The sequence below is a fragment of the Hyaena hyaena genome, unplaced genomic scaffold (genome assembly GCF_003009895.1).
Source record: "Hyaena hyaena isolate Hyena2069 unplaced genomic scaffold, ASM300989v1 scaffold_1010, whole genome shotgun sequence".
Taxonomy (NCBI): Eukaryota; Metazoa; Chordata; class Mammalia; order Carnivora; family Hyaenidae; genus Hyaena; species Hyaena hyaena.
The window spans coordinates 110,974-125,211 of NW_024081644.1; the positions used below are offsets into that span (position 1 = coordinate 110,974).

A 14,238-nucleotide genomic window follows, 5' to 3' on the forward strand; every position below is an offset into this window, starting at 1 on the left:
TGAATAGTCTTATCCTAAGTAAATAAATTCAATTTACAATTTAATAAGCTCCCAAAGGGAACAAAAGTCAACAAAAGTATCTCCATATCTCTGTTCAAAGTACAACCTAAACCAAATTGAGCTGTATTGTTGATTGCAACCCAGAGCTTCATTAGTATAGCAAATCCTTTTACTTAGTGTTGCTTCTTTCAGATAAAATAAAAGGAACAAAAACATTTCTTATCAAAAAATAAGTTGTATTAGGGGCACCTGGGTGGCTTAGTCAGTTAAGCGTCCGACTTTCGCTTAGGTCATGATCTCGCGGTTTGTGGGTTCGAGCTCCGCGTTGGGCTCTGTGCTGACTGCCAGCTCAGAGCCTGGAGCCTGTTTCAGAGTCTGTGACTCCCTCTCTCTCTGACCCTCCCCTGCACACGCTGTCTCTCTCTCTCTCTCCTAGAAATAAATTTTAAAAAAAAGTTAAAAAAAATAAGTTGTATTATTGATGTGTTATGCTTTATTTCTTTATGTTCTAAAATAAGATGTTTTCTTGATTCACAGGGGAAATCTCTGCATATCTGTAAACACTGGAAAGTATTTTATGCAGCTATGTGTGAAATTTTATATTATTGAAATTATATTGAAATGTACCTTAAATGTATTTTTAAGAGAATATTTTTGCTTTGATAGTTTTCTAGATATGACTGTCTATTCTATTTGTGTCTAATATAAGTAATATTTTTGATACAGAACAAAACACCTAAAAATGTGATCACCATATTACTTCACAGTTCTCTAATTTTACCTGTGTTCTTTCCTCTAGAAGTCATGTTATTTATATCCTGCTTCCTCTGGCTAACAACTCACCCATTAAGACTAAGAAGTCTTGTGCCTTAAATTACCTGTTTCTTTGCCCCCACAGTATCGTCCACAGACCTCTGATGTAAATCTCTTACATCTGCCACCCTTGACACTGACAATTTTACTCTGACCTTCTTTACTTAAGGGAACTAGTCCATTCCCACCTCACAAATCAAAGATTTTGCAGGGTCTGTTGTGTATCGCTGCTCTTATTATTACTGGGACCTCCACTCTTCCTTGGCACCAACATTTATTCAGGATTGGGTATGTAACCAATTTAAAACCAATGTGGTTCAAAGAGGTAAATGTTGTGCCTGGCCATTTTTTAACACTGTGAACAAACATGAATTTGGTGGGGTGGAGTTTCATTTTATTAAGTTGGCTCATGGTGAAGAAACTTGGTCTTGAAGAGTTTTATTTGAGCTATTTGTCTGAATCAAAGTCTATCTCTAAACTATTTTTTTAAAGTTATTTACTTATTTTTGAGAGAGCGAGAAAGAAAGCATGACTGGAGGAGGGACAGAAAGAGATGAGAGAGAGAATCCCAAACATTATCAGTGTGCTCTCATGAACTGTGAGATCCTGACCTGAGCCAAAATCAGCAGTTGGATGCTTAACCGACTGAGCCACCTAGGTGTCCCTAAAATGCTTTTGATATATGACAATTAACTCACATTTAAGTGTCCTGGTTTTGGTTCAGGAAGAGACTTGCTCAACATAATTCTTATCTTAAGACCCATCATACTCTATTTAAATTAATTGTTTAAATTTAATAATTAATTAATCATTAATTTAATTATTTAAATCAACAAGAGTCTGAGTTCTTGTGGAAAGGGATCATGTAGCAGCCTATTCATTTTGCTACCAGAGAAGTTTTATTTTTTACACATTTTTTCCTCATCATCCATGTCATAAGACCAAAGACCTGCCAATCACAGATTCAAATTCTGAGCTCTTTTTTTTTTTAAAGGAATTATATGAATCTAACAAATGATATTCCAAGATATAGTCTTTTATTGATTTTCTTGCCATTCTTGTCAGGAAGTGGCAGCTATTTTTTCTTAAAGCAGCTTCCAATTATTTTATTTCTCTTTAAATAAACAAATATATACATATATACATATATATTCGATTTTTATTTTAATTCCAGTTAGCATACATTATTATATTAGTTTCAAGTGTACATTACAGTAATTCAACTTCCATCCAACTTTCACTTCCATACATCACTCTGTGCTCATCTCCCCAAGTGCATTCCCTGATACCCAACACCTTATTTAATTCATTCCCCCACCCACATCCCTCTGGTAACCACCAGTTCTCTATAATTGAATCTGTTTCCTGATTTCTTTCTTTCTCTCATTCTCTGTCTCTTATTTTTCCCTTTGCTTATTTGTTCTATTTCTTAAAATCCACATATGAATGAAATCATATGGTATTTATCTTTCTCTGACTAACTTATTTCATGCAGCCTTATGCACTATAGCTCTATCCATCTCATTGCAAATGGGAAGCTTTCATTCACTTTTATGATATGTATATAATCATTCTTCACTTGTATGATACATACCATCTCTTCTGCATCTATTCATCTACGGAGGGACACTTAGGCTGCTTAGATACTTGGCTATTGTAAATAATGCGACTATAAACATAAGGGCGCATATTCCCCTTTGAATTAGTGTTCTTATATTCTCTGGATAAATACTCAGTAGTGTGATTGCTGGATCGTAAAGTAGCTCTATTTTTAACTTTTTGAGGAACCTCCATACTCTTCTCCTCAGTGGGTGTACCATTTTGCACTCCCACCAACAGTGCACAGGTGTTCCTTTTTTCTATATCCTCGCCAACACCTGTCGTTTTGAGTGTTGTTGATTTTAGCCATTCTGAGAGGTGTGAGGTGATATCTCATTGTAGTTTTGGTTTGTGTTTCCCTGATGATAAGTAATGATGAGAACTTTCAAACATATTGCATAGCATTTAGAGAGCAATCAACAAATATTTTGAGGTAAATAGCAAGAGAATGGCTGTTTAACTTTGAGAGGAAATATTTACATTATTTGTGAATTGTTTCATGATGTTGTTTAACTTTTAGTTTAATACTTCCTTTACTTTCAGCAATCCTATAGAGTACAGGATGCTTGACATTTATTATGGACAGTAACACAGCATCCTCTCTTTTGTCACACAACGTCTTCTTATGGAGAGATCTCCCCATTTATCTAACAGGACAGAACTAAGTCTCAAGGATTTACAGTATCACTTGGGATACTTTTTATCCTCTGAAAATAGGTTACCAAGAATAATTTAATAAAGAATGATATATGAAGCCTGTTGTGCACCAGTCAGCTAAAAATAAGAAAATAAACAAAAATTCACAAAAATGAACATAAAAGGTTCTTTGTAGATCTTGATTTAGAAACTCTATAGCCACTTGAGAACATAATACTCTACCACTTCAAATGACATTCTGACTCAACACACATTCTTATATAAAGGTTACTATATGAATAAATTTTCAGGTCGAACCAATTAAAAAAAAAACCTGTCTGTATTTAATCTCAAGGACAGAGATATTTGTAAAAATCTTTTAGACTTGCAGATTTTAAAATTTCATAAATCCAGTATAAGAATGTGTCTTTCATGTGAATGTGTATAGTTTATTGTTAAATATTCTTGTACATTTTATTTTAACCATTTTTGTGTCAGTACTTTATACCGTTCAGTATAATTTATATTTTTTCTTAAAAAATGGTCAAGAAATATATCTCAGTATAAAGTGAAACCAGATTTTAATTGCCTTATTGGACATTTTCTAGGATTATCTACTTAGCAATCAATTAATTTAATCAGATTCACCCTCTGGTTTAAATGGTGAAAAATGCTTTTTTAAGATTTATGGTAATTGAACTGATTGATGTGCTTCCTATATTTATTACAGCTTTCAAGTCTGTTTATCTATTGAATGTTTCAGATTAAGTTAAATCACAAGAGGATCTGTTTATCAAATTAGATATCAGGTAGCTTCTGAGTCTGCTGAAGTGAGGTTGGTCACTGAGAACAAACAACCGAAACAACAACAAAGACTATTATACTATTCTAGCAATTCCATTCTACTTTTTAAAAATTTATTTATTTTTGATGCACCTAATGCGAATCTTAATAATTACTGCTACTTTCTATTAAGTTAAACACAGATGTTTTATAAAACTTCTAAGTTTTCAGTAAATAAAACTCCAGAATGAGGACATAGAATGCTTCTTCCTGACATGTTTTTATGATGATATTGGCAGATCATTAACTTCTTCCTGAATTTTTAATACCCAGAATTTTGCTTCATTTTTTTTATTTGCTGAATTCAAGCTCATAGTTCATGAGCTGAAGTTCATGAATTTGGCATGCATCACTCTAGATTATTTTATAGATCAAGTCTTGTTTCCCTCACCTTATCATGAAATATTTCAGACATGATCAAATTGTGGCTTCAGGATAACTCTATCATTAAGCCAAACTTCGGGTTACTTCCGATACTCTACAGAGCCCTTACTGCCCATCTCTCCTAATCTTCCACTAGCTGGCTGTACTGGAAAGGCAAACAGCATTTGTTTCACTGGCATAGAAGATGGAGGCAGTTTTGGTAAGATTTCCTGCCAGCCAAGCAGGTAGATTGCCTGCTGGGTTCCTAGCTTGATATTGTTGAGACTGGAGGTCTGAGTGAACAAGGTCATTTGAGTCAGGGACTAAGTACTCAGCATTGAAGTGGAGTGACTTCTGTCTTAGCTCAGCAAGCTCCTTGACTTAACCACCCCCCGCATTCTTTGACTACCAAGTGATGAGTCCTCACTCTGCCTGAAATAAAGTCAAATGAATGCACAAGAAGTGGAGGCAGAAAGACATGAGGGCAGTGGAACTGAAGAACATAAAGACAAGATCCAATCAGAGAAGGTTCTGCATATATAGAGAAACCCTAGAAGCAATGGAGCCTTGTCATTTTTGAGAAATTCACAGGCCCTTAGAAATCCTTCCTTTGTGTTTACGAACCATGGGATCCTGGCCATGCCTTGCACATGGAGGATGCAGTGACCTATGAAAGACAACTAAGGATGTGTGCGTGTGTGTGTGCACGCACGCATGTGTGAATTAAAACATATATAGAGTTCCATTAAGGTCTTCATAGGTCCCAATCTCAAAGGCGGTTTTAAACTGACCCCTTGTCACAATATACCTAGTATTTATTGTTCTAGAACTATGGCAAATCTAAAAATGAGGATAAGAAAATCTAGAGAGGAAACAGATTTATTATAAAAATACTTGTTAGAAAAATCTTGTAAATACTTGGTAATGGATGTTTGTTGATTCATTGATTTAAATGTCTAGTACAAGAAGAGTTAAAAGGATAAGGAAACAAATGCAGAGTTTGGCTGAAGTGTGGAGTGGCCTTCATATTGGCTTTTCATAAATATGCATAAGTAATTATTTGGCATAAAGTGAAGGAAGTTCTGGAAAAGGAATTGGGAATCTGAAGACCTGTGGGTTCCACTTTTGTAAAACATGATCAGAAACATGAAACCAGGTTCTGGCTCTGCTACTTACTTCTGGCACCAGTGTCTTATTCTGCCCTCTGCAAATACCCCACCCACTCCACTTTGAGGTTTTTTTTTTTTTTTTTTTTCTTTTCCAGTTCCCCACAAAAGTTCTCAGTAAAACTGGGAAGCAATCAGTGAATTATTTCCCTCTCTGCCAACCCACCCTGACTTGCAAGTATCCCTCCCTTATCTTACCTCCCACTTAATACTCTTCCTGTACCCTTCCCTGCTGTGTTTTGCTCACTGAAAGCTTTCAATTAATCTCCATTGAGGTGTTAACTGATAACCAAGGTGTTAACTGAAGTGTGAATTCTCTCGGGATTATTTAAATTTTGAAAGCAGGCTCTTTGAAGACCCAAACATTCAGTTATTTAGAGAAGCTGAAGGAGATTTCCCTGTGATTAATACATCAAACTATTACACTAAGTAGATTTTTATTCTCTTTATTAACTTGCCCAGAAACTTAGCCTTAACAATGGCATAACTTTGGAAGAAAGGTAAACATCCGAGGAGCTCTACTAGTAGTAGTAGATGATGAACTGAACCAAAGGACACCCACAAAAATGCACTTGTTCTATCTTTTTTGACTTAACAGCATTGCAAACCTGCAGTTTGTTGATAAATCCTGCTCTAATGTCCGATATGGAGTTTGATACCCTATTAGAGGCTTTTCTCCAAAGGCACAAGTACAAGCAGTGAAAACTAGATATAAGGAAATTTTATGAATATGTGAGAATCAGCAATGAAATATATGCAACTTGGGGGTAAGTAAATATATATGCTATGTTAAAATATATAACAGTTGCTGACATTGGGGGGTGGGAGAGTGCTAGAGTGTTATCCTTCATCAAATATTTTAGAGCAAAAACATATCTTTTTAAAAGGTAGTTTACAAAGGCTAGAAGGTAATTCTCAACAATGATTAACTTCTACTGTGCATCATAGAATTATCTAAGGCATAGTTTTTATGTTTTTTGCATTAGATTTAAATAAAAAAGAAAGAGGTTTTCAAAAATGTTAAAATATTCTCATTGATTTAAGAGGAAAATACTTCTTCAAATTTTGAGGTAGAGGGATTAAGATGGGGATGTAGGGAGCTGAAGGAAGGGAAACAGAAACAGAGATCAGTGGATGCTGGATCTCCCAGTGGTTATCTAAATGATGCCCTAAGCAAGAATTAGAATATTCTGAAATACAAGACATAGCCAACTGTGACTAGACTGAAATAAATATCACTGGGGAATTAGTACACATCAGTGTTTTTAAAGTTATCTGATGTGATGGGGTGCCTGGGTGGCTCGGTTGTTTATGTGTCTGACTCCACCTTAGGTCCTGATCTTCTGGTCTGTGGGTCCTGGGTTCGAGCTCCGTATCGGGGTTCTGCGCTGAAGCTAAGAGCCTGAAGCCTGCTTTAGATGCTGTTTCCCTCTCTCTCTGCCCCTCATGCTCTCAAACATGAATAAACAGTAAAAAAAATTAAGTTATCTGATGTGAGTTTACATCAATCAGGGTGTCTGAATTGCAATTGTAGATTCTGTTGGGTTTTTTTTTCATCCCCTTCCTCAGAGTGTGTGCCAATGGTGACATTTGAGGAAAATATTTTTTTTTCCTTTTATTCAACTTACATATGATACTTTCCTTTTAAATCCTATATTTACAAAACATAGAAATCAATGTTAAATGATTAGGTTCCAATACAATGTTAACTGTTAGATTCCTATTTTAGTGTAGTTTGAAAAGTGTTACATAAATGTTACATGAGCCTGAAATGGGAAATATGAATGGAAGGTACTGCTGCTATACAACTAGCTCCTGAAGTTTTGGAAACTGCATGAAATTTGCAAAGGTCATTGCTTTGAGAGATATAGTTTTAGCTGAAATAATCCCTAATAATTCAAAACATTACTGTGGTCTTTTAGCCTCCACAGATCTTATGATTTACATATAATATTCATTTCATTTAAATCCTCCAAGACCATGGAAAAGATTCTCTTCATGAGATTCTGTGTGTGTGTGAGGGGGGGGGGTGGTGGAGCTAATTACTAATTTCCTTCCAGTTTATTCTGATTATGTGGAGAAGCAATGAAAAGCCAAGTATTCTGCCATAAATGGAGATTTGGAGCACAGAATTAATGTTGGGTCTTGAAAATGCTCTTCCATTGTTCAGTATGGAGACATAGATTAAGATTTTAAAGTTTTGATTCAGGTCCTAGAGCATAAAATACAGTTGTCGATGAGTTTTTAAGGGCCGGTAAGCTACAGCTTGGGGGAAAGTTAGGTGTATTCAAACTTCCTATCTACTCATGATTCTCTGTTTAAAAAAAGAAAAGAACTTCCACTAAAGAGTGAAAAGTCTGCCATTTGTCATAATCCAGAAGTTCACCCAAACATTCCTTAAATTTTCGGCATTAAACACATCTCCCAAGACCCTATGGCCACGGCTTTGCCTTAGGGTGGAGCTCAGTCCAAGAGGTTCACAGGACATAAAGTCCAAGGGATTCTTGACTTGGTGATGCATAAAGTTTTCTTCAGATCTCATTTCCCACGTCTGAGTGACCAGCTTGGAAATCGCAGAGCAGAGACAACCAAGAGAGATACAGTATATTTCGTGTTAAATCGGTCCAGGAGCAGAGAGAATGAGCAGGCGGTCTCGCGAACACGAGAATCTCTTCTGGAGGGGAGAGGTTATCAAGCAGATAAGGATTCCTAGGCGAAGAGCTACCGCATCCTCTGCCTTTAGCCAAGCGTCGCATCCGGAGCCTACTGCAGCTCGGATCCAGAGAGGAAGGTGGGATAGGAGGAGGTGGAAAACGGGGAGGAAAAAAAATAAATAAATAAATAAAAAAGGAGCTGGGGGAGGGAGGGGTGAAGCCAGGGGAGTAAGCGAGAGAGCAGCGCGCGGGGGGAGGTGGAGATGCGGGGCGCGCGCCTGGCGCAGCGAGCTGAGTGGACCGCTCCAGACAGCGGCGCGTGCAGCAGCTCCTGAAAGCGGCGAGTTGGCAGAGCCGGGCTGCATTTCCAGCAGGAGCTGCGAGCTCAGTGCGGGCTCACAACAAGGTGATGTGCCTGGAAGCATTTTTCTGCCCCCTTGGGCTGCCGCTGCTGGGGCTTCCTCCCTCCTACCCACCTCTCCTCCCCTGGGTCTGCGGGTCTGCGTGTGTGTGTGTGAGTGCCGGGTTGGGGGTAAAGCCTTCGGGGAGGGGGCACTCCGTCCCTGCTCGTCTCCTCCCCCCTCTACCCGCCTGTCGTCGGTGATGCATGTATTCTAGGGTATCCCGGTCTTCTTACCCCTTGTTTTGACACTGCCCCCCCCACCCCCGCTCCCCCCGGTTGTGTCTCCTTTCGCAGATGCTCAAGGTGTCAGCCGTACTGTGTGTGTGTGCAGCCGCTTGGTGCAGTCAGGCTCTCGCAGCTGCCGCGGCGGTGGCTGCGGCCGGGGGGCGGTCGGACGGCGGTAATTTTCTGGACGATAAACAATGGCTCACCACGATCTCTCAGTATGACAAGGAAGTCGGACAGTGGAACAAATTCCGAGACGTAAGTGCTGTGCACCCCCATCCCCGGACGCCAGGGCGCGCTGCTCCCAGGCGGGGCCGAGGCCGGGGACGGTTGCGCAGGGGCCTCGGTTTTCGAGGAGAGGGCTGTGGGGAGACGCGGCGGCGCTCGGGGCTGCGGAAGTTGGCAGTTGCGATGACCGCCCCCCCCCCCCCCCCCCCCCACCTCCTGGCTAGCGCGAGGGGAAGGCGTGCTTGCAGGGGCGCCGCGGTCCGCGGCTCCCCGGGTTCCCGCTCCCTCCTACCCGCTCAACTCTCCCACTTTAGCTCCCCGCCGCCCTCGGCCCCCAAAGACTTGCAAAGTGCTGGCTCTCCCTTTCCAACTTTCGAGTGGTGTCTCTGGCAATAGTAAACACAGCAGAGGCGCCTTTGCCGCGTCTTGCTACTAAAGTCAATCCCGTTCCTAAGGGTCCATTAAGGAATTTGAGAGACGAGGTAGGAAGATGTAAGATTTATAAATGCCGGCTCTCCAAGGGGCGGGGGGTAGTTTGGCCGCCCCAGTCGGCAGAAGTTGAACTGCTCTTGATGACATAACATTCCTGGTTGGTGCTTGGCATTAACTTTGACACCGAACATGTTTGCAGCACGTTGGATAACGTTTTATTCGGAATTGAATCACTGCCGTAAAATCCGCCGGGCAAGGGGGGTCGTGAAGGCGGAAAGGGGCTTCTTCGCAGGGGTAGGTCTGAAAGGGTTAAACTGCACACTCCCCTGGGGAGTTTCCTCGAGGCTTGTTAAGACTCGGGCAGTTTTAGGGACGTCTGTTTGCGGTGGAGTCAGTGGCTGTGACTCGCCAGTCATTTTCCCCCCCACCTGATCTGAGTGGAGCCGAGTGAGAGTCGAGGGCATCAGGAGCTCGGTTCGCCTTTCACGCCTTCAACTTGGGGGTCTCAGGGAGGTGGCTGCCCCGGCAGTCGATTCCCGCCCCCAGCCCACCCTTTAAATCCCGGAAGGCCGAAAGGGAGCGGGAGTGATTCACAGACACATTGCCAACCTTTACTGTGACATTTGAGATGATTTCTCGTACAGTCCATTCGCCCTGCCCTACGTGGAGAGGAGTTAACTTCTTTCATCAGCTCTCACTCCGTCACGATTTGGGGAAATAAATGGAAACGCAGACTAGTTTTCATCTTGCCCCCCGCCCTTCTTCAGACACCCCTCACCTGAATTAACCGGAGAGCCAAAACGCGTATAACTGATGCTGGCAGAGGGATTCCGGAAGAAAGGCTCATTTTTACTTTAAAATTAGATGTAGCTCATTTGATACTGTGCATGGGTACAGGGATGAAAAATGGTAATGATGATGATAATACTTAATGGAAGGCTTTGTCTTACATCCTTTAAGAACAAAGCTTAAACATCATTTTATTGCTAACTGAAATCCCTTACACATTTTATTTAAGTTTATGCTAATATTGAATACAATCAAAAAAGCAAGAGGGCAAATGAGATTTCTAAACCTCGGGAAGAATTTCTGCTTATCATATTCTCATTTGGAAGAAAAAATATTGAAGATTTTTTTTTTCAGTGTTTGAACAGTGCTTCGCATAATGATATTTTATTTCTTAGTGGGTGCTTGAAAATCTTTTAAAATAAATTTTAGGCTTTCTTTTCTAAAACATATTTTAAAACTTTAATATATTTTAGAACTTCACATTCTCTGACTTTATTAAAAGTACTTTACTGAATTATTTAGAGCAACCAGTTGTATCGGGCAGTTTGTAAATGTGTTTGATTAAAACTATGGAGTCAAGCTGAGTTGCCTGAAATAATTAAATATTCTAGGAATCATTTCACCAGCTTCCAGAGACACAGTGTAAAGCATTTTATTGCTATAGTATTTTCAGTTATTCTTACTTGATCTCTGGGGAAAAATCCATCAAAAGTATATGCTAAATTTAAGTAAAGGACTTATGAATATTTTTAGCAAGTATCTGCTTGAATACATGCAGTATATGAAAATATAATAATTATTTAAAATGCATCAGGTTTTAGCACTGTCATTTTAGTGAGATAATTTTCTTTTTGTAAAGATAACTTCTGGAGGGCATGGAGAATATAAGTGCTATCTTTTTCCCCCTTTAACCACCTGTTGCTTATTATTAACATGATAAAATCTATCCCCATAGTGTGACTTCTCAACTCAGAATGCATAATATAGAATCCTTATTTAAACCATCAATGTCAAAGTTGATCTACAGATTTTTTTTTCCCTTTTTGGGAATCATCAGCTTACTTACATTTTTTTTTCTGTATCTTTTAAGAAATTGTTTGTTTTTTCATCCATTTTCACCTGGAAGCCCATGTGGTGCATGAATCCACCTTTAAACATTCTGCATCAGCACTGATGTCTTAAGTAGTGGATTTGCCACTTAGTTCATACAAAGACGAAGAAACAAGGAAACCATCCAATTTAACTGATATGTTTAATGCTTTTGTCTCATAAAAATATAGTTAATTTTATTTACAAAAAAAAGCTTGGGAATGCCTAAGCATAAGTAATACTAGAATTAACCTTCCTGTGACTATTTACATAATCAACATTATTTTACAAATAATTCCTTATGAAAGTTGAACTATCTGTTCTTTTTAAAAAACAATTTAATGTTTATTTTTGAGACACAGAGAGAGAGAGAGAGAGCAGGGATTGGGGAGGGGCAGACAGAGAGGGAGACACAAAATCTCCAGTCTCTTAAGTCTCTGAGTAAGCCATCAGCACGATCCTGACACTGGGCTCAAACCCACAGACCATGAGATCATGACCTGAGCGGAAGTTGGACACTTAACCTTAACCAAATGAGACACCCAGATGCCCCTTAACTAACTATTCTTTTGAGTTATATTTGAAAACTACTTTGAATAATACTTGAAAATGTAATCCATAATTGTATTTTAATTGAATGATTTTAAGGTAAATATACTTTTTATATATTTTATGTATACAACTATATATTATGTATAATTAGGTTTAACATAGATAGGAAGTATTATGTGAGGGTAGATGAACATAGGAAGCACTGCCATTGACTCATTTTCTCAACTTCCTCAGTATACATCACAGAGAAATAAGAAACCAAAGGCAAGCTTAATATAGAAGAAACTTCGAATAATTTTGACCACTTTTTACTAGCAGAGCTCTTTGAATAAAGTTTTGTTGCCCTTTAAAGTGTACAGAATGTCATTATATAGACATAGAACTTTTATCCTTTTGAAAATCATTAATGTATTTGGTTGTTACTGTAAAAGTTCCTGTGGATTTTCTAACTCCTATATTTTAGGAAAAATAAAAGTTTAACTTAAAGGTATAGAAAAGTGAACTAATTTAAAAATAAGTATAGTACATAGAGCCAGCATGTAATGTTTAGGGTATAATTATGTGATTTTAAAATAAAGCAAACAAACAAAAACCTTCAACAACAGGATATATTTAAGAGATACACTGGTTACATGGCATTTGCTATTTTTCTTAGTTCTGGAGATTAGTGGTAAAATCAAGAACACAGGATTCCCCAGTGGGAGAATTGTGAGAATATTACCTTTACCAAGAACAGGTGTAAGGAATTCCCTCACTCCATTCTTACATGTATAATATATACATGCCTATTAGGAGAATTGAAAATCAGGATCATTATAAGAAAACAGAATCATTGGCTCATGAATCAAATGGTTCATATATTGCATATTTAAATATTTATGTTTTATAAGTTGATTAAATTATACCCTTAATCACATAATAAATAATATAGAATTTGGAAACCAATGAATTAGTTGTTAATGAATGATATAATAAAATAATCATTCTTAAATATTATTTCACCAAAGTACATATTATAATTAAGAATGACAGAAAAGATCCTACATGTTGCAAGCAATATAATATAGCATAATAGGCAATGATGGCCATGCTAATTACAAAGAATTCACATAATAAAATGAGAATTGCACCCATACATTGAAATTAAAATATTTCCAGGTTAGATTTCTTTTTCAATAAAAACACCGGGGAGTGGGAGGTAGTGGGTAGGAGGAGGGATGAACAGGTGGAGCACGGAGGATTTTTAGGGCAGTGAAAATACTTTGTATATTTGTATAATGATTAATACGTATCATTATACATTTGTCCAAACCCATACAATACAGCTACAAGAGTAAACTCCAAGGTGAAGTATGGGCTTTAATGATTATGATGTGTCAGTGTCCATTCACCTATTGTCAAAAATGTAGCATCTGGTGGGGGATGTTGATAATGAGGTTATGCTTTTGTGGTAGCACGAGGTATATGGGAAGTCTCTGTACCCTCCTCTCAAGTTTTCTGTGAATCATACCTGCTCTAAAAGAGAATCTTAAAGGAAATCATAACCACAGCCTCATCACCTTAAAAACAACAACAACAACAACAACAACAACAACAACAACAACAACAAAACCCTAGGGATCATACTGACCATTGTTTTAAGAAATGGCTGTCCATTCTTACTGCAAAATCTACAATCTACTTCAGTTTACACTTACCCCTTAAGTCGTTTCTAATATTCTTTTGATATGTTGAAAGCAGTAATAAAGTCTAACAATTTGACTTTAGAAATTCAGTCTTAAGTGGAAGGACATGTAAAGTGCTGTAAAAATGTGAAATACTGGTTTACGTGTGGAGAGGCACTCATATTTATAAGTTGACTTTCAAAATGCCTGATTTGGATCTGTTGAATAGGGTGGTAACCTTAACTTATTTTTCTTTTTATTCATTTTTCTCATGTGAGTTGAGGTTTCATCTTAGTAGAATGTACAGATTATTTGAGAGATAACGGCTGATGGAGTGGGATATTTCCTGCCACTCAGTGGCTGTAGAGGAGTAAAGCCCCCTGAGGATCTATTAACTTTTACTGCTGTTAGTTAGTAAATGAACAATTGGTTTGTAGACCCACTGCAAACAAAGTATGTCCTTACTTTAAAAGGCATTACAGTTCAAACAATGAGAACCTTTAAAGAGTACTCTCTCAGTGCTTTCCCTAGATTTCTGATGCACCCTCCTTGTATTTCCTGAGAAGCCAGCATACCTTTAGTACTGAGGGCTTCTCCTTCCTGGTAACTTTTCCTAAAATTAATTTTTTTAATTGACATATAATTGACAAAGTTGTGTATATTTAAGATGTGCAATGCGGTGATTTCATGTTCATATATATTGTGAAATGAATACCTCTGGAGTATGTTAATAGTAGGAAGGAATAAATTTTACTGTTTGAGTTTTCAACAGTATGTAACAA

The 14,238-nt window shown here is 38.2% G+C and overlaps 1 protein-coding gene across 2 annotated transcripts in view; it reads left to right on the plus strand.

Moving 5' to 3' along the window:
* Positions 1–8,410: 8,410 nt before the first annotated feature.
* SPOCK3 (SPARC (osteonectin), cwcv and kazal like domains proteoglycan 3) overlaps positions 8,411–14,238 on the plus strand; it is a 472,976-nt gene continuing 467,148 nt past the window's right edge. For both annotated transcript variants that reach the window (XM_039221777.1, XM_039221778.1), the window contains exons 1-2: positions 8,411–8,480; positions 8,772–8,960. In XM_039221777.1, coding sequence (XP_039077708.1) covers positions 8,772–8,960 — 189 coding nt within the window. In that variant the 5' untranslated portion in view covers positions 8,411–8,480. The remainder of the gene's footprint in view (positions 8,481–8,771; positions 8,961–14,238) is intronic.